The 19,773-nt window shown below is 30.8% G+C and overlaps 3 protein-coding genes across 3 annotated transcripts; 2 read left to right on the top strand and 1 right to left on the bottom strand.

Moving 5' to 3' along the window:
• The first annotated feature begins 1,826 nt into the window (after nucleotides 1-1,826).
• On the top strand, nucleotides 1,827-4,189 carry LOC108339605 (cyclin-B1-2). Its single transcript, XM_017576762.2, has 4 exons — nucleotides 1,827-2,077; nucleotides 2,348-2,448; nucleotides 2,812-2,909; nucleotides 3,908-4,189. Exons 1-4 carry the CDS (start codon nucleotides 1,943-1,945, stop codon nucleotides 4,006-4,008), a joined length of 435 nt encoding a protein of 144 aa, XP_017432251.1. The 5' UTR covers nucleotides 1,827-1,942; the 3' UTR covers nucleotides 4,009-4,189.
• Nucleotides 4,190-6,379: 2,190 nt separating this feature from the next.
• LOC108339757 (protein VASCULATURE COMPLEXITY AND CONNECTIVITY) lies at nucleotides 6,380-9,435 on the top strand. Its single transcript, XM_017576956.2, has 3 exons — nucleotides 6,380-6,625; nucleotides 7,205-7,407; nucleotides 8,833-9,435. The coding sequence occupies exons 1-3, from the start codon at nucleotides 6,530-6,532 to the stop codon at nucleotides 9,155-9,157; spliced, it is 624 nt and encodes a 207-aa protein (XP_017432445.1). The 5' UTR covers nucleotides 6,380-6,529; the 3' UTR covers nucleotides 9,158-9,435.
• A 1,169-nt stretch (nucleotides 9,436-10,604) lies between these two features.
• On the bottom strand, nucleotides 10,605-16,421 carry LOC108339730 (altered inheritance rate of mitochondria protein 25). The gene is made up of 11 exons (XM_017576929.2): nucleotides 15,917-16,421; nucleotides 15,450-15,536; nucleotides 15,189-15,230; nucleotides 15,029-15,073; nucleotides 13,826-13,891; nucleotides 13,669-13,725; nucleotides 13,522-13,583; nucleotides 12,026-12,146; nucleotides 11,344-11,421; nucleotides 11,156-11,262; nucleotides 10,605-10,957 (listed from the first exon to the last, which is right to left on the bottom strand). The coding sequence occupies exons 1-11, from the start codon at nucleotides 16,307-16,309 to the stop codon at nucleotides 10,927-10,929; spliced, it is 1,089 nt and encodes a 362-aa protein (XP_017432418.1). The 5' UTR covers nucleotides 16,310-16,421; the 3' UTR covers nucleotides 10,605-10,926.
• Nucleotides 16,422-19,773: the final 3,352 nt, after the last annotated feature.

Raw genomic sequence — 19,773 nt, forward strand, 5'->3', positions numbered from 1 at the left:
TGCACTGATATACTCCTATGTGCATTCATCGTCATCCATGCTAATAAGAAAGAAAGACAAATTTCAGACTATTTATTATTCATGGATTAAGAAAATGTAAACTAGACATAGTTAGAAAAATTAATTATAAAAGACAAGTTAGTTGTTTGTTTCCAAGTTTTATTTTGCCTCTATTTATTTTTATGAAAATTGTGATAAGTATAATTATGTGTTATGATATTTTAATTGGATTACTTTAACATCCCAAAAATACAGTTTAAAATTATATAATAGAATAATCACATTTAATAATAATTCAGATCAGTCTTACACTAAGGAGAGCATACGGTTATGGCCGAACGGCTTTACAAAGCAGTACGAGAAAATTCAACTATACAAGGGTACACTTCTGACCGAACGGTTTACAAAAGCCAAATACCGGACGGTCATACAAATCAAAAGGGGAAGGTGATCGAACGACCACCTCACTATAGAACTAAACTACTGACCGAACGTCCTACTGTTCGGTCTTGATTTCAACCTCAACTAGGTTTTCTTCCTCCAGCGCCTCTTCGAGCAACTCGTCTCCTTCTGCTCACATCCACACGGATGATCATTGCAATGACAAAGACGAACGTACAAAACAAGACAAGACAGGAAACACAGGGTAAGCTTATGTAATTTAATTCATGTATAAACATACATTTCACACAATCAAACAAACAAGATAATTCATCATATGTTTCATACAAAGCCTAATACTAGACTGACTGTCCGGACTGTATGAAATATGTGTAGCTACGACGTTCGTGCACCCGGGTGATGTAGTAACTGGGATACCCTCAACAGCTGCCACCCGAGGTTAGTCCTATTTGTCCAAATTAACCATAAGGACTAGGACCTCCTGCCGTTCCCACACATGACCTACCCTCCTCTACGTGAGGACGAGTACTCACGGAACATCAGGATGAACCGCCAACTTAGCATGCCCACATTCATACTTTACCAATTTCAATATTCATTCATGAGTCATTCCTCCCCGGAACGCTCGTCCATAATCCAACACATTTCATCCGATTATTCTTCTTGTTGCAATGATCATCCTATGGATGTGAGCAGAAGATGACGAGTGTTTGCTAGAAGAGGCTTTGGAAGAAGTGAACGTAAAAGCTGAACCATAGGACCGTTCGGTTGTTAGAATTAGTTTTATTTTGTATAACTGTTCGGTGTAAGCATAGTTTTAGAACCGTTCGATTTAGTCTTTCATTTTGTAAAGTTTAAATTTTGAAGTATTGTTGTAAGGCCGTTCGGCCATAAACGTACCTCATTTTTCTTTCATAACTAAAGTGTAATATTGTTAATTGTGAGTATTATATGATATGATTTTATACTGTATTTTTTGGATGTTACATAATACATACATAAATTGTGAGAATCTAAAAATTGGTTATGAGTGGTTTTTAAAATATGACATTAATATTTTGATAAAAAAAGTTTAAAGCTATGAATTAATTTTCAATTAACTGAAATTGATTTTATAAAAAATATTTAATTATTTAAATAATTGAATAATTAATAAAATAGTTTATATTTATAGAAATAAAATCAGTGATATTTTACATAAAAAATCTGTAATTTTAGTATTACAATAAAATGTATAGAGGTTTATTTTTTTAATTTTCTATTTTAATTATTTTATCGCATGTTGATAAAATATGCCAGATATTAAAAAATTAAAATTGGAAAAACAAAAATATAGAATGAGAATAACAATTTTAGCCTCAATTTTATTTTTTCAAATTACGAAAATTATAAATTTATAAGTCTAACTTGCTAAATACTCCAGTTTTTGGCGACTGAGAAATCCCTTTATATAAAAGCCGTTCCTTTGCACGGTGGCTTCTTCATTCTTTTCTTGGTGAAGAAAAAAGAACACGAAGAACGAAGGTCGAAGAAGACGAACATGGAAGACGCATCTGCATCAAAGTACATCCCGCACCAGATCGGAGGGCTCCAAAACGACTCGTTTCGATTCGGACTCGATGGAGTCAAAAGCGACATTGTTGGTTCTCACCCTCTCCAATCGTCTCTCCAATCCGTAATTTCTCTCAACCCTATTTATCTCTCTTCACTGCAATTTCTCCTTTTAATCCTTTTCCGTTTTCATCAACTTCACTATAGAACCGTTTCTTCCAATTCCACGTGCTGCCTATTTCCCCTTTTTAATTAGGGTTTCATTTCGAAACAAAAAATGCTTAGCTGAAAATAGTCTAAACTTTCATCGATTCGAGCATATTCACGTGTTTGTTTTTTCGCTTCTCTATTAAGTGTTCGTTTTTTTTTGTGTGTGTGTGTTTGTGATTATCAGACAAGGAGGATGGAAGAAGCTATGAAGAGGCAATGTAAAGTTAATTTGTATGGAACTGCTTTTCCACTGAAGGAGGAGCTTGACAGGCAAATATTGTCTAGGTACCTGCATTTGGATTCGATTTATCTATTGCATATTTTGGTGTAGTTTCTTAGTGTGTTTCAAAATTTAAAGCGTCAGTGATAATTTGACATGAGTTCCTGTTTGTGTCATTGGTTGCTGGTTAAGGAGTTGTATTGTACACTAAAATTTTGGTGTCTCTATGAATACGAAAAGAGCTAAGAACATGTGAATGAGATTTTGATTAGTGATTAATTAATATCACCTTACCATTTTGATAGTTCGTAGGGATGGTTAGGTAGGCAGAAGCTTGACTCGTTATAGATCTTGTATTTGGGATAAAAAATGTTTTTATTAATGGAAAAATGCATTTGAATTTGATGGAGTGCCAATGTTCCTTGTAGGTTCCAGCGGCCTCCTGGACCAATTCCATCTTCAATGCTGGGCTTGGAGACTGTTACAGGAAGCATTGATCACTTCGGTTTTGAGGATTGTCTAAATGGTAATAAGCTCTGTCTTTGTTTTTCGTGTTTATTAGCCTGCTTTGAAACATTTGATTTCAGATTAAGTTGTGTTTCCTGTATGATATATTGAAATTATGGTTCATTAGCACAAAATCTTGTAATTGTTATTTCTAAGAGTTGTGGTTGTTGTGCTTCATTTTCTGAATTAAAATGAAATATTATAATTGTGCTTTATCAGTACTTGACATGAACTCCACAACAGGGTTTTGGATCTTTTCTTTTTTATATAAGAATCGGAAGAACTTACGCTCCAAACCTTGAAACAATATTCTCAACTGTTTTGGAACTGTTATGTTTGTAGGAATAACTGAATGATAATTTTTGTTGGGTGTTATATGCAATTAAATACCATTTTGTTTTGAGATGATTGTAACAAAGCTTTTGTTATGAAAAGGAGGGATACATGCATGCAGTTATATTCCTTTTGTTTTGAGATGTTTATAAAGGTAGACTTGCATGGTTTGAGGATATAAAGAGAAATCTATATTAAAATCTTCGAAGTGGATTCATATATCTTGAGAATCTTCGACTTATTTAGACTTAGATCAGGTTTTGAACCCTCAATCAGGGATCAAGGATGTCAAATATATTTAAATACTCAATGGTGTTAAAATATGCAATGGTGGGAAAAAATGTTTTACATGATTTTTATATAGCACATGAATGAAATAGATATATATCTTAGTTTATGAACGAAACACAATTTTTTCAAAATAGAAAAACATATTTGACTCGCTTAAGATTTGACGAGCATTGTAATTTAAATGCTATAGTTGAAGATAAATGCATGGGATGTATGAACTAGGCTTAATATTTTGAGCGACGTTATTTCTAATGATTTGAGGCTATGATCGTGAATTTGGTATCCATGATAATTAAGTAATGCAATCTTAACTATTGCTGTTTTTTTATTCATTGGGATACGACGTATTATTGCTTTACTTCTGTCTCTCAATGTCATTGACGTTATTTGCAGACCCCCGTGACTCGGAGACTTTCAGGCCATCCGACATGCATCATGGGATGGAAGTTCGCCTTGGTCTGTCTAAGGGACCAGTGTACCCAAGTATTATATAATTAAATTTGAGTTTTATGGTAAAATCTTCTTGTTATTCATTAAAGATGGAAGTGTCCAAGGAACCTACATATGCAATCATGGACTTATGTTTTCCTTTCGGTTTGGATGCTACAAATGTTATGGTCTATATATTAAACACAGCATGTCTTTCAGAGTAAATGCAGGCGTTTGAGTTGAGCATCCTTGTCTCGGATTATAATTTTATTCCCTTTTCACCCGTTTTCAATACTCCATGCGAAGGGAGTCAATTTAGAATGCATGGAATTAAGAGAAAAAGGCCTGTCAATAATGTATATAATGATAGGAAAATGGGATTAGAAATTTCGAAATACGTTAAAAAAATATTCGAAATATATTAAAATAAATATTATATTTCGATCGAATTGTATTATTCTTTTAAAATATTTCGATTTATATAAAAATATTATATTTTGAGTTGTGTAATTCGAAGTGTATTATTTCTTTAATATATTTACACTATATTATCTATATTTATATTTTCAAATATCTACATATGTATAATTCGAAAATATAATTTTGTAGGAAAAAAATAATGTTAAGTATGTTTTTTATTTTTCAATATCAAGTGAAAATTGATTTTTTTTAACTTTTAAACTAATTTAGTTCTTTAACTTTAAAATGGTATGAATTTAGTTTTTTTTAACTAAATTTTGTTAAATTTATTTAATGTTTTAATAAGATTTGAGTTGTATATTTTATTTGAGAGATATATATTTTTAATGTTGATTGAAAAAAGTGTTTAAAATTTTAAATAAATTTATTAAAATTTGATTAAGAAATTAAATTTACTCAATTTTAAATATAGAAGATTAAATTAGTTTACAATTTTTTAAAAATTGATTAATTTTAATTTTTGCAAAAATTACATTTAATTCAATGTAAGGGCTAGGAGGAAAGGAAGTTCACATAGTCCAATGCATAGTAAGAAACAATGTGCATAAAAGCTTGTAGTAAGTTAACTCCGGCTAATGTTTTTGAACTAAAAAACATGTTTAAAAATAATATAGTTCAAAATAACGATTATTTTTAAAAGTTCTACACATGAAAACAAATTTTATTTTTCTCCCAATTTTTAATATCTATAAACATAATTTAATTTCAATTATTAATATTATGAAAAATCTACTTCTACAAAAAATGAAAATATTTATAAACGCAAGTAATAATTGCAAAAAGGAGATATAATATTAAATAAAATTATAATGTTAGGTTAATATCATAATGAAAAAGTACAGTTAATCACAATCTAACATATATTTCATGTTTAAATAGCAGTATTTCATATATAGCTTATTAAATATTTATTTTTATTAATTTGTGTATATATTATGTCATGGTAAAATATATCTTAATATATTGAGTGCATCGTACTTAAATAAATTTATCAAGTTCATAATATGGAAGTTGCAAAAGTTTTTTCTTATGGTGTGAACAATGAACAAATAAAATTCCGTCAAAAGTTTGTATTAAAATTTTAAAACAATCTCGAATCATATTAATTAAAATATAATATCTTTAAGGTCAATAATCATATTTAAATTAAATTCCAAAGTAAATAATACAAGTGATAATTAATTTTAGTAGCATTGTTTCATCGGACTTGATGATGAAATATTGACATCATGTATGATGAAATATTGAAAGTAATGATATTTATAATTAGAATTTTGTTCTAATATTTCCAATAATATAATCTCACCGTTTAACAGTTAATATCAATATTAATTTAAATATACTTCATCATCCACTATATTCTTTAAGGACACAAATGACATATCAACTTGAAAATTTGTATTTTTTGTAAACAAAAAATATTAAAATTTATTTTACAAATGAAGATCAAAATGGAAATATCATTATAAATAAGCAACTGAGAAGATGACAAAAGTTATTTACAAGTTCTCAGTTCAGTTAGCGTTGATTTTTAGTCAAATTCGAAACTTCACGTTAACAATTGACTTAAAAAAATTATTTAGAATAAAAAATATACATAAATATTTAAATGTTGGGATTTTTTAACCTTTTTTCGGTTTCTTTGGTTTTAATTTTTCATGAACAACCATAGTATCAACAAATTTTTTTAGCATTGCTACTTCGTAACTAAACATAACTTTTGTTTTAACTAATTAAAATCTATTAAAAATAGTTACCCAATTTAGTTAATTTTTCTAAAAATTAACAGGATTTCCCCTAAATTTTCTCTAGAAAAATCGAAACTAATTATCTCACCCTTTCTGTTGAATTATTTTCATCTAATATTCTACAAATCTTAAGATTTCAATAAATAATAAATATAAAATTATTTTGGAAAATCTTATTTTAATTTGAGGATATTTAATTTTGAGTTTCGTGGTCTTCTGAACTTGTCGCCTGGTGCACGCTTCTTGTCCTCTTCCATTCATCGCTGCTTACCAACTTTTCGTTTTCTCTTAATTAACATCACTCTCTGAAAGAGACACTTTCACTATCTCTGTCAACCAAATTCCATTCGCAGAGAGAATGGAGAGAAAGGCTTTGATAGTGTGCTGCGTCGTTGGCTTCCTCGGACTGTTGGCGGCTGCAACTAGCTTCGCTGCTGAAGCGACAAGGATTAAGGTTTGTGTCTTTTGTTAATGTTTTCTCGAATACCCATCAACGAAAGGATCAATCTTTTGCGTTATTTTTAGTTCAATGTCTGTTGGGTCTAATGCTTGTGCTTGCCACTGTTAAGGGCATGCTTTGATGGGTTATCATGAGTCTTCTCAAAATCTTCGATTTTCGCTTGTTTAAGCGTTTATGATTGGCTGTTTTTAAATTGTACTTTTTGTTTTCCTTGGTTCCATTTTCGTCTTGAAGATTTTGCTTTTCCCCTTTACTTGTTGTGTATGGTGATTAGTCCGTTATCCTTTTCTTTCTACGAATTTTGGGACGGATAGGGTCTGTAGAAAGGACATGCATTTAGATACATGCAAGGGGTTTTTTCTGTGAATCCTTGGAGGGGAGAGAAAGGAAAGGGAACGATGATGTCGTTCATGTAAACTCTTATGTTGACAGGTTTTGAGTAGATAATACACCAGTTCAGTATTCAAGGAACGTGCATTCCTTTTTTTTTTTTTTTCGTTGTAAGTTTTGCTGTGTTTATGTTCACTATAAGCAAAAGTTGATATAATGAGTATTGTTGTGTAACTTATGCAGGCTTCTCAAGTTCATTTTGTTTCTATCAATCAGTGCACGTATCCTCGAAGTCCTGCCATGGGTCTTGGTTTAATTGCGGCTCTGGCTCTTATGGTATCTCAAATAATCATAAATGTTGCAACTGGGTGTGTTTGTTGCAGAAGAAGTTCCCAAATCCCAGATTCCAACTGGAAGGTGGCACTGGCCTGCTTTGTTTTGTCCTGGTAATTTTTACTCTGTACTTTTTGTTTGTCATACCATGTTAGGAATTTAAGTAGTGCTAGAAGTTTCATGTTGGATAAAAATGAAAAGACGAACAATATATAGCTAAAAAGATTTATTAGATAGTTACTCTTAAGTCTTAAGCACAGGAGGAGAGTCCAACCCAATAGCTAGTCCATTGGGTGGGAGAACCTTAAGTTTAAGTATCTCATCACGTAGCTTATTCTACTCAATTTGAACCTCCTTTAAGACTGACATCCGTTAGAACTTCACCTTATCAACACTGATTTGGTGGTAGCCCCTTTCCCCTTGAGATGGTTTCAGTCATCTACTTCATCGTACTTTAGCATGAGACTTCTAACATTGTCACCTTCTGTTGTCACTGACCTGGTGTTTCCTCTTTTCTCCTTGAGATGACTTCACTCATTTATCAGTATTTAGTTTGCACCTCAATTCAACCAAGAGGTAGTCCTTTCTGTGACCCAACTCTCAATAAAAAACACTAATTGTTAGGACTCAAACACAAGAAGATAATCCAATCCAAAAAACCAGTCCATTAGGTGGGAGGACCTCTATGCTTAAAAAGTACCATATCAAGTAGTTCATCTTTAATGTGGCGGAGCTTAAAAACTGTTGTTAGTAGTTGATTTTCTGGTGCTTTCATTCTTCTAAAGAGAATCCGGCTTTAAACAAAGCAGACATGATTCTTCAGCAGTGAAGATGGATTTGGATAACTCATTTTTAGGGTAGTATATTTAAGGTAAACTGTGGAGGAGTATATGGAATTAGTATTTTATTTTTTAAAGGAATCTTCTCCGTTTCTTTTGCACGATGGCTTATATTCCTTCATGCTTAGACGTTTGAATGAGAAGCAATTTTGATATTTACAATGTGGAGTATATGGAATTAGTATTTTATTTACAATGTACACACATAGGGAACTGATAGCAAAGATTTTTGAATGAGAAGCAATTTTGAACTATCACGATTACACTAGTGAGTTTTGAGGTACATAATCATGATTATTCTTTTGATATATATGCATATACATATGGTTGTAGAAACATAGTACTATTTGTATGATCAGTCTCGATTCTTTTCTTTCTTTTAAACTGTGTGCATTTGTCTGATTTTATTTAGTAATAAATGTCAAGTTCATGAACACAAATACCATTCTCTACCATAGATCTCTTTTGTTTATTCTTGAGTTTATAATCTCGTTTGAGTTTATAACACAAACAAAGCCTGTTCTGTTGTACGAGTACATTGGTTTTGTGTGTGGAGTGGAACAACATTAACTTGTGTCTGATGCAGAGGTTTATTCCAGAACAGTAGGCTAAATGATTTCATCTACAATTAGTAGAAAAATCACATGCTTGTATAATTGAAATAGTTGAGTTGATTGGTGTAAATGTGTGTTGAAACAGGTTCACATTTGTAATTGGTTTTCTGCTGTTGCTTACTGGTGCTGCACTGAATGATCAAAGAGGTGAAGAGAATGTGTACTTTGGGTACTACTACTGCTATGTGGTGAAAGCTGGAGTGTTTGCAGGGGGTGCAATTTTATCCCTTGCAAGTGCTGCATTTGGAATTGTGTATTACATTTCCCTAACTGAGAAAAAGAATGCTATGCAATACCCATATCCCAACCAAGGGGTCATAGCCATGGCACAACCTCAGATTCCATCTCAGACTAATCAAGATCCAGTCTTTGTGCATGAAGACACATACGTTAGACGACAGTTCACATGATTCCTATTACTGCTTTAACCAAAACCCTAATTCTAATATTTAGGGTTTGTATGTGCATATGCTTCACTTTTGAGAGGGAAATTGTGCTTTTGGCTGTGTTTATAATTGGATTTGTTAGAACTCTTTAGCAGGAGTAGCTTTGGATATCATGTTTAAAGAGACCTACAATTATGTAACCTATAAGTATCATCTTCTAACTTCAGAGAATTAAAGTATAAACTAAACAATATTGTAATATTTTACCTATATCTCATAGCATCTTTTGGTGGCTTCCTGCACCCCACAATTTCTATGCGGACGGACCCTTTTAAATTCTAAAAATGATCATTTTACTCTTACTTTCCGTAAGAGTGATTTCTGGAATATGTTTAGAAAAATTTTCAGAAGATTTTTGAAACAGAATTTTTGAAATGAATCAAATGCATTTCGAACAATTTTTTTCAGAATAAGGTTTCTCGAATGAACTTTTTGAAATGCATAATTTTATAGAACGAGTATTTTAAAACACTTAAGTGAAATATATGTTGGAAAAACATTTTGGAACGAGTTATTTTCAGAATTTTCTCTCCTTTCTCAACAACATTCTCCTTTTCTTTTTTATGAAGGGTGTTAGAGTCTTTTTATGTTATTGTAAGTGCAGTTACTAATTATAATTGTACGGTTTAAGATCTTGATTTTTATTTTGGGCTTCCGGCCCATACTATCAAAATTTCAAGACTATTGCTTCTTATACCTATCACATTTCTATCTGCACCCTATCACATACGGAATCTATTTTTCCGATCACAAAAATTCTGTAATTTTTTTTTTTTCCGGAAAACAATCATTCGTTTCTATCTGGATATTGAGCTTCTAATTACGACATATACGACAGCAATGAATATGATCCAGAAATTACCAATTTAAGATAACGTTTTAATGTGAAATAGAAAAAACAACATTTCTTGAACCATAAGAATTTCAAACATTTATGTAAGCGTTAATGTGTCAATTTCCTTATCTCTAATTCTTTCAACTAACTCTGAAAGATGTTACCCAAGAAATAATTGTTACGGCTTCAATTCATATTCACAAAGTAGATTCTATAGCCTTATATCATTGACGAACACGAAGTAAATAATGGTTTGCTAGAATCAATGTCAGACTCGTTTAAGAAATAAATTTCAGAAATTTGAGCATTTCTGATGCATTTGTGACATGATTGAATACAAAAAAGAGCAGTTGGAGACAATGTGAGAGAACTGATATCGCCTGTTACTAGTGATGCATTGTTTTTCAATTGCTGACATTTTGAGCTTTTGCCTATATCAGTAGTGCATTTAACATGTAACAAAAGTTCTTCAATGGATAACTCTAAAACTCAATTTACTTTCTTTAACACATGATTTGCGATAATATGCAGTGGCTCAATCAACTAGATTATCTCATTGGTAAATAAGACATCAACTAATATCAGAATGACTGTCATTTTCTAGGTAAATAACGGCATTAACTACTTGGTCAACATTCAAATTAATTCAAAATTCAAATGTCCCATAGCTGCTTTAATTTTCACAGGGACCAAAATAAAACTAACGATGAGTACAGGGATTAAAAGTACAAATTAATACACCTATACCCCGCTGACAAACCAGGTCGAGTATAGAAACGGGGTCAAATTTGATATTATAGCATAGAACACCTTCAATTTTAAAAACTACTTGGAAGAGAATGGCTTCAGAGATATGCTGGCAGTAGATAACCAGATTTTACTGTCTGTCAAATCAATTTTACTCTTCGGCAACAAGGAAGGGTAGTCCCCTAACATCCCAAATTAAAAAAAAAAAATCAATACCATTTACAATTTTCTGACTGCCAGCAAGTAAAACAAGAGAAATGTACTAATAAGGAAAAAGCAAGCAGGCAGGTGATATTTTCCAACAGGTTTGAAGGTGATCCTTTTCTCAAAACATTATTTACACAATAAACAGTCATGTTAAAACAATCCAAAGAGCTTACCAGCCTCCGTGTCTTGAGAAGTAGTCGTTATCTAATGATATAGCAAGAGCTACAGTTACAGCTCTCTCTGTAAGGGTCAGTGTGCGACTGACTTCCAGGTCTTCAATCTACAGAGAGAACATCATATCAATTAGTCAAGAGTAGAGAAGGGTAAGGTTTCTAGAGAAAAAGGTGTAGGGAGACTTTACTGCATTAGCAGCACCAATCTTAGAGCTGGGGTCAGAACTCCCAAATCGAATCACATACTGACCAGCATCGGTCAAAATCTGCACATTTCGGTCAACTTATAATTCAGGTTTGAATTCCAACACAACACTTGAAATATCTGAAGAACTGAACATGAAATTCTTCGGTTAAATGACTTCACAATAACAGTTAGAAAAGTTGATATTTGATATAGGTATGAAGTTAAATCCATTGCACTTGAAAAACAAGAAGACAAAAAACAAGGCAAGGATTTATGGTACACAGGTCAATAATGGGCTGTTGGTCTGGTTAAAAGCTGGAGGGAGAACCCATAATTATAGTATAGATATATAAATATATACTAGATGATTCTATCGTTTCAACTTTCAATTGAAACTTGAAAAAACTGTGCTTAATAACATTAGTTGTCAATTACCAGGTGCCATATAGATAACTTAGCAATGTGGTTGATTATGATAAATATCAAATTAAGATTTAATTTGTAGAACAAAACCAATGGAAATCGCAATCTAACCATAGATATTTTCGAAAGGAAAAATTTACTTGGAATGTTTAAAAGACAAGTAATGATAAAAGATAAAAATAGCAGTCAATGATTAGCATGTTTAACAAAGGTAAGCTAAAATTTTTTAACAAAGCAATACATAAATGCCAAAAACCAACCTCAAAGCCAAAACCCCTCCAGTCACGGTCTATTTGAGCAAGCACCTCACCATTAATATCTTTCAGTGTGAATGTCCAATTCCATAAGCCAGGATTCTCTACCACAGCAAATTGCTTATTCCTGCAAATTTCGTTATTAGACTCACATTTTGTACAAAAGACGAATGCTATGAAATTTTAAACTAGATCCCTCTGAACAAAAGTGAATTCAAAGAAAACGAATCAAATAGGTCAGGAACATATGTGAACAATTTTTCTAATAAAAGTAGCCAATCAAATTTTAAACTAGATCCCTCTGAACAAAAGTGAATTCAAAGAAAACGAATCAAATAGGTCAGGAACATATGTGAACAATTTTTCGAATAAAAGTAGTCAATCAAATTTTATTCTCAGATAGAGCATCATTATTGATGACACAGCACACACATAAAACTGCAGAATGAATCAAACTTGTATCAAGGAGAATCCAAGAAGCTGTGTTCTATCTTTAAGATCTAAGACCCGTGTTCTATCTTTACTAAATACAAGCAACAAATGGTAAATGAAAACCGAAAAGAAAAAGACTTAGATGAGGAACAAGGGCAAACACACAAGATCTAGAATAAAATGCTATAAAGTTCCCCCTTGCTTCATTAGAAGCTGCATGGACAATGCAGCCATACAACCAGTGAACTCTAAGCATTAGCACCCCACGGCTTAAAGTTTCCTAAATATTTGGACTGGCTAGAAAGCTGTCCGAACTATATATTGAAAGCTGTGTCAGAGAACTGAACTATATATCGAGATGGTCGATCATATGGATACACAATGGCATCATAGATTACTACCATTGCATCTCTTCTAGAACAAAATCAACTTCTATAAACTTCCTATCGAGTTATATACAGATTCCTTTTTTTTTTTGGTGGGAGGGTGGTAATCCAATGGGGCCAGAGAGCTATCTTCACCAAACCTTTATTTCTTCCATTACTAATTCTAGTATTTCAACTGTTTCCAACTCAATTCCTATTATGGCCACTGGTATAATGAAATCCATTTTCCTCCTTCCCAAACATAAAAAGACAAAGAAAATGACCAATTATTTGGAAATATGTTAGGGAAAGATAACATGCTAATTGACTTTCATGAAGTGAAAAATTACAGATAGATAATAGATAATTGTTACTGCAAATTTTGGCATCCAATAATCAAGTTATCTTAGAAAAATTTGAAATATAAATGTCATACTAAATACACACAAAAATCAAAACCATGTCAAATATAGTTCAGGTTGCTAAAGAAAAAGAAAAAAAAAAACAAAAGGACACAAATTAAATAATCACACGGTCCATATTACTTCCTCTACAGACAGTTAAACTTCTGTTTTCACTGTTAGCAATATCAAATTGAATCCAATGGCCATAGGAAAGAACTATTCGGATGTAAAAAGATATGTAAGGACATTATGATTTTGATAATTCATTATAACAAGTAAAAAAATAGTATCTTTATATTACCCCAGATACAAATCATAGATTCTTCTCCAGAGATGCCATCTCCTGTGAACTACTCCAACTTCCTAAAGAGAGGACTTAACACAATTAACAACCAAAGTCATGAAAAACAACTTACTCATACAAAACAATTTACAACATTTGGCATACCTTACCATCAACTTCTGCATAAATTGAGCTTGTTATCCACCAAAAGGGTCTTCGAACCTAACCATGAAAGTTGTTTGATTTATTTCGCTAAGGTGAATAAAAATAAATTTTTCATGTGCATAAAACAAAACCAACAGAAAAAATATATGTTCCTTACCCTAAAGAGCTCATTCCCCAAGCCGTCAGTTATGTGTGCAACAAAAGGCCGCCTTAGACGAAGCAACTGCAACAAGAAGGTTGAAATGGAATGAAATGAAATTCACAATACATGCATGAAAAGCACACACAAATCAAACCAAGACGAATCACATAACTTGCAAATGCATCAATTGAATTACTCCTTCCAGATCCCAACTAATGCACAAAGTACCCAAATCTGAACCCCAACACAACTTTAGAAATATCTACCTCTTTGGACAAACAAAGAACTTACTAATGGACACCAAGTTGATCACTCTCCTGTAAAAGTTAGCAAAAAAGATGACCCTTTCATAACACAAAACTAGACTTGTCATGTTAAAAGGATGTTTTCATTCCACATATTGTAAGACAGGATTCTAATCATTCATTTTGCAATTTAGAGTAAGTGTTAATAGGAATGTGTTGTAGTACGATATTTGGTGCACTAATATTCAAACAAGGTGTGTTTTTCCTCGTAAATTGCCTGTGTCTTCTAATATTACTGGAACTTATTATCTGTTAAATCTGATTTGGGAAATCAAGATTTAAATGTAAGATAAAGGCTGGGAGGTGGATTTGCCAAATGTCATCAAGACAGATTATGCAATGCCCATTTCCCTTTGGAAGTTTTTGAAATATCAATTGTATTTCTGAACCATATAAGGGACAACGAGTAAGGTTTTAAGGACTTGACCGAACAACTTCTCAGGACATGTGGCGAAAAATTTATATCCATGCTGATGTAATTGTTTATTCTTTATTGGGGATTTTTAAACTATATCTATCACCCTCTATTTGAAAGTATTGGTATTTCTAATTTCTTTTGTTCTTGGAGGTTGCCAAAAAAACAGTCTACAAGTATGGAATGATATAGAAATGAATAACAGAACGAAAGGATCTTTATCTAAAAAATATGCAGGCATCTAAGTTTGGTTGATAATGAAAGCCTTATCCATTAGCTAGGTGAGGTTGGCTACATAGATGATATGATGTCATTGGAATCAGTTAAAAACCAAACTCTTCAGTGATGTTATTGACCATGAGATCCCTTTTACCACAAAATGATTTATAACAACAAAAATATATAATTACTACTTTATTTCCATGTGGATGATACTTGAAACATGTTCTAGAATAAAACAATCAAAGGAAGATAAGTTCAAAGGATTGAAATGAATACCTGTCTGGTAATAACATTGCTCTGTTCACGAATAAAACCTACGGGCTGCATCATAGCAACAAATAGACTAAAAGGTCAACCATCATTGCTACAAGCTATGTAAGAAAAATACATACAGATGGTATAACTTGATGAAAATGAGATAATAATTGTCACTGACCGACTGGGGATAGCACGCATCTACAATTGCATAACGATTTTCCTTCAATCCAACCAAACAAAATCACAAAATTAGACTTGGAGTCAAGAGTAATAGTCAAGAGAGAAAGAACAAAAGGGACAAAAGTTAATATTAGAGTAAAGTCACACAGCCTCAAAATACAAAGTATCCCTTACACACAATGTGAAATGGACTTTTTAAAAAGTTGCTTAAATATAGCTAAAGGAACCAAGCTTCGGATTCTAGAAGAAAGATGATCACCTGTTCAAAGCCCATTACAAGATTTGCCCACTCGATATCTCTGGTAATCAGCAAATTGGACCTGGCAAGCAGTGGTGCTACCTTGGCCTAATAAAAAAGGGGCAAGTAGAACACGTCCATATCAAAGTTGACAAAAAGGATCTAAAAGTAGGACCATTTGTTTGTGATTTTCTTAAGGGAACAAAATTAGTAAACAAGAGTATGCCTAAACTAAATTCCAAAACAATAAAAAACAAAAACCATAAATGCTCATTGGTTTCAAAATTTTATGCAAAAAACACCCTTATTTGTATCTACATGAAAGGAGTGGCAGTCATGATATAGTTCAACCCAAGTAATTGCAGGAAGTACAAGCATGATTATCAAGATCCAAACTCACTATCTAGCATAACAATGCAACAATGCTTAACAGGATATATGATAACATGAATTAACAAAAAAAGTGCAAACTAGGGACAGGAAAATACCTCTTCGGGAGACAGTGATTCGAAGAATTCAGAGACGGATTGACTGATAGGGGGTTGCTTCAAACCGAGCCGTCGTTTACCTCTTCTGACGGCACCAGATGAAGCAGAAAACCAGCGCGGGTCACCACCATAACCTCCACAATATTTAACTAATTTCCTCCCTCCGTAGTTTCTCATTTTTCTATCATCAACCCAAAGCTTTGCGAGGAACTCCCTCGTCAATCGATGAAGATCCACTTCATTTCCACCATCAATGGCGCTTCCGAATGGCCGAGTCAGAGTAAAGGGATTGCGATTGTGTTTGGCAGCAACGGCAACGTTTCCATGAAAACGAACAGAGGAACTTGCCATGTTTGATAGCCATTTCCAACCCTCCCTCTGCCAATTCTTCATCTTCAGTTTACAACCTCCAAAATTGAAACACGAGGTAGTGATGGTGAAAGAGAAAATGGTGGAACAGTGATCGATATTCAACAATGGCAAATACAACTTCAATCGCTTTATATTTCGTATCGCATTCTTCACACTTTTAAACGTCGGAATTGGCTTATTTTTTTATATTTTAGGATTTTAAGAATTTGGATTATCTCTTTATTTTGTTATGTCTTTAAACTACATTTTATTACATTAATTTTGATATTTTAAAATATATTAAAAAAATTAAGTATCAAATATTTTAATATTGAGAAGACAATATAAAAAATTTAATAAATAATATGAACTCATATTTTAATCAATTTACTTTTTTATTATATATTTTAGAAACACGTCTAATTATTGATGTATTGTTTAACGGGGTTAACTATTTTCGTCCCTGATTGATTGATCACATATTTTGCTTTTTAAAACATGATTAATTCACGTGCATTCGATTAACATTTCAATCCATGCCATTGTGATTTATCATGTTATTGATGGTTTTAGTGTGAAGGTGCATGGTGTTGACATATAGTTTTGAGAAAACTTTTTTTTGGGTCAGGTGTGATTTCGAATAAATAAATAAATAAAAAATTGATTGAATAAAAACTGGATTGTTTTTAGTCTCTCTAATTTATCTCACTTTTTTTATCTCACTTTTATCATTTTAAAATACAGATAAATTGTAATAAACTTTTTAAAATGAACGAATTTAATTCACAAGGGTTGACCTAAAAGAATATAAGGTTAGCTTAACTTATTTTCTCATAAATCATAAATTTTGTAATTTCGCTTGATTCATTATAAGTTGGTTGGTATGTTAGTGTGTTGTTTCACTAAGAATATTTTGTTTCTAAAATTTATTTGTATATTTATCATAATACATGGACTTAATTCAATTTTTATAAGACTAACAGGTATTTATTTAATTTTTCAAATATTATTATAAAGATTGTGATTGAATATTAACTTATATAATTTACAAACAAACAATTAAATTAAACATTTAAATTATTTAAATATTATTTAATAATATTATACTACACAAAATTATCAAATTGTGAACTATATAATTAGAATTAGTAAACATTTTTAATAAACAAACTTATACAAATGATAGAAAGATTAATAAAGACTAATAACAACTTATAAAATGTTATTATTTATAAATTATAAATTAATTTACGTTTAACTCATTTAAAATTAGTTTATCTTATGAATCGAGTATTAAAAAAAATCTAAAATTTATTTAGTCAATCCGATTTTAATCTATGTGAGTTGAATTAGCTCGTGAGCTATAATTTATTTTGACATCTCTACCTTTTTAAAAAAGTATGATATGTCATCTTATTACAACTATCCATGTGATCAAACATTTGTTTTTTTGTCAGTTTTTATGTTTTTAATTTAATTTTGAATGATTTTAATAAAAAAACACTCTTTCAATTTTTAACTATAGTTAACTAGACTATTAAAAAAATTAATTAAACTTTAAGTTTTTTTTTCTAGATTTAGTTATTTGTAATTCAACTTTTATTAAAAAGGTTAATTTGTTAAGTATTTAAAAAAATTGTATATTTTTCAAGTTAGTTAGTTTCTTATAGTAATATTAATTGGTTTATGTGACATTTTATTTTATCGTTTTATTTGTTTGTTTTTATACATTATAAAAAATAAGATTATGTAATTAATATAAAATAAACTTAACTAGTATTTTAATTTCAATATTTAGGGGTTTTATTTAATGTGTATCTTTAATTTGTTATTTTCAGTCTCTATTTTATTTAAAACGATATAATGTAATCATTTTACTTAAATTAGTATTGACATTGTTTGAAAAATTTTAAATGATTGTTTTTTTCAGTGCTGTCAAAATGGGTTGTAACCCGCGAGCCAATCCGGCTCACTTAGAACCCGACTCACCGAGTTGAACCCGTGGTAAGCCGTGTTTGCTCACCAACCCACCTAATTTAATTTAATTATTTATTATTTTGTGTTTCAATATTATTAATTAGCATTTTTTTATTATATTGTAGATGGTGATAAAGAATAAAATGTTTTAAAGAGAAAAATATTATAGATTTATATATTCAAGACTCTAATATTATAAATGAACAAGTGATCTAAAAATTAGCAATATTAAAAACTTATTTGTTCATCTTTTGTACATGTTTTTCGATTACGTTTGGATTATATGCAATACTTTTTTTTTTATTTTGAATTATCTTTGGAGTTTAACATCATTTTAGTGTGATTTTTATTTAGATTTGGATTAAAAAAAATTATATATTTTTTTATTTTTAAAAAATTTATAATTAAATGAGTCAACCCGTTTAACCCACCGTGATGAGTCAAGACGGATCGAACCGGATTACCCATTTTGAGAGCTCTAGTTTTTTTTTATATTTTTTTATTACCTAAACCCGCTAACTTATCAAATGAAAAACCTTTGCTTCTTATTTGTTTAATGTGAGGTTGATTGTAAAATTATGTAATTAATATAAAAACAACATTAATTAGTACTTTAATATTAATATTTGTGGAGTTTATTCAATGTAATTTCTTAATTTTTGTTTATCTTCAATTCAACTCACGTTTTATTTAAAATGATCAAATATTAATCCATTACGCTAAATGGGTGTTGATATAAGCTTTGAAAGAAAATACAATTGAAGATTTTCTTAAAAATATTTAAATTTATAAACCTAATTAAACTTAAAAGGATATAAATAATCTTTTTATAATTGTTGTTACTTTGTATTTTACACGTATAACATCTATAGAATCAAACACTTGGTTATATGTAACATCAGAAAAGTCGCTATGTTCATCAAACCTTAATTATTAAACATACTTTTTTTCATTAATTTTAAACTTATTTTCGCGTCTCAGAAATTAAAATGTACAAAATGCATTTTAATCTCCTATCTAAAAGTTGTCTTCTTCATTCCCTCTAATGACATTTTTGTTTTTTCTTTTTCATTTCGAAGCTGCTCAAAACTTTAGCCTTGAACTCACATAATTTACTGTTAAAGTTTTTTACAGTTCATTATTTATTGATAATTAAAGTTATTAAAAGTTAAAAAAAAAAGTTCATGACTCTTATTTAATGAAAATTACCTATGATATCATAAAAATCAAACCTTATTCCTCCTTATTTATTTAATTGTTATCAATACATTAATCGAATAAGAAAGATAAATTTAGATTACGCGTAATATAAATCACCGCATGGTTTTGTTTTTATACTTTCGAAGAAAGTATTTAATAAAGAGCAGATACATTTAATAGTCATAGGTCAAAAGCATTTAATGCTTTCTTTATTTACTAAATATAAAAATTAGCATAATTAATTATTATTTTCTTAATTTGTAATTAGTATTAATTAACTTAGAAAAAAAAATAAAGTGGAGTATTAAAAGGACACGGAATTTCAGAGT

This window comes from Vigna angularis, chromosome 5 (assembly GCF_016808095.1).
Source record: "Vigna angularis cultivar LongXiaoDou No.4 chromosome 5, ASM1680809v1, whole genome shotgun sequence".
Classification (NCBI taxonomy): domain Eukaryota; kingdom Viridiplantae; phylum Streptophyta; class Magnoliopsida; order Fabales; family Fabaceae; genus Vigna; species Vigna angularis.

Coding starts and splice junctions, on each gene's coding strand:
- LOC108339730 (XM_017576929.2), bottom strand. CDS start 16,309: ATGAAGAATTGGCAGAGGGAGGGTTGGAAATGGCTATCAAACATGGCA. Junction 15,231..15,449: donor TTGTAATGGGCTTTGAACAG/GTGATCATCTTT, acceptor GTTGGATTGAAG/GAAAATCGTTATGCAATTGT. Junction 13,726..13,825: donor TGGGGAATGAGCTCTTTAGG/GTAAGGAACATA, acceptor TTTCATGGTTAG/GTTCGAAGACCCTTTTGGTG.
- LOC108339757 (XM_017576956.2), top strand. CDS start 6,530: ATGGAGAGAAAGGCTTTGATAGTGTGCTGCGTCGTTGGCTTCCTCGGA. Junction 6,626..7,204: donor CTGAAGCGACAAGGATTAAG/GTTTGTGTCTTT, acceptor TAACTTATGCAG/GCTTCTCAAGTTCATTTTGT. Junction 7,408..8,832: donor GCCTGCTTTGTTTTGTCCTG/GTAATTTTTACT, acceptor GTGTTGAAACAG/GTTCACATTTGTAATTGGTT.
- LOC108339605 (XM_017576762.2), top strand. CDS start 1,943: ATGGAAGACGCATCTGCATCAAAGTACATCCCGCACCAGATCGGAGGG. Junction 2,078..2,347: donor TCCAATCGTCTCTCCAATCC/GTAATTTCTCTC, acceptor TGTGATTATCAG/ACAAGGAGGATGGAAGAAGC. Junction 2,449..2,811: donor GACAGGCAAATATTGTCTAG/GTACCTGCATTT, acceptor TGTTCCTTGTAG/GTTCCAGCGGCCTCCTGGAC.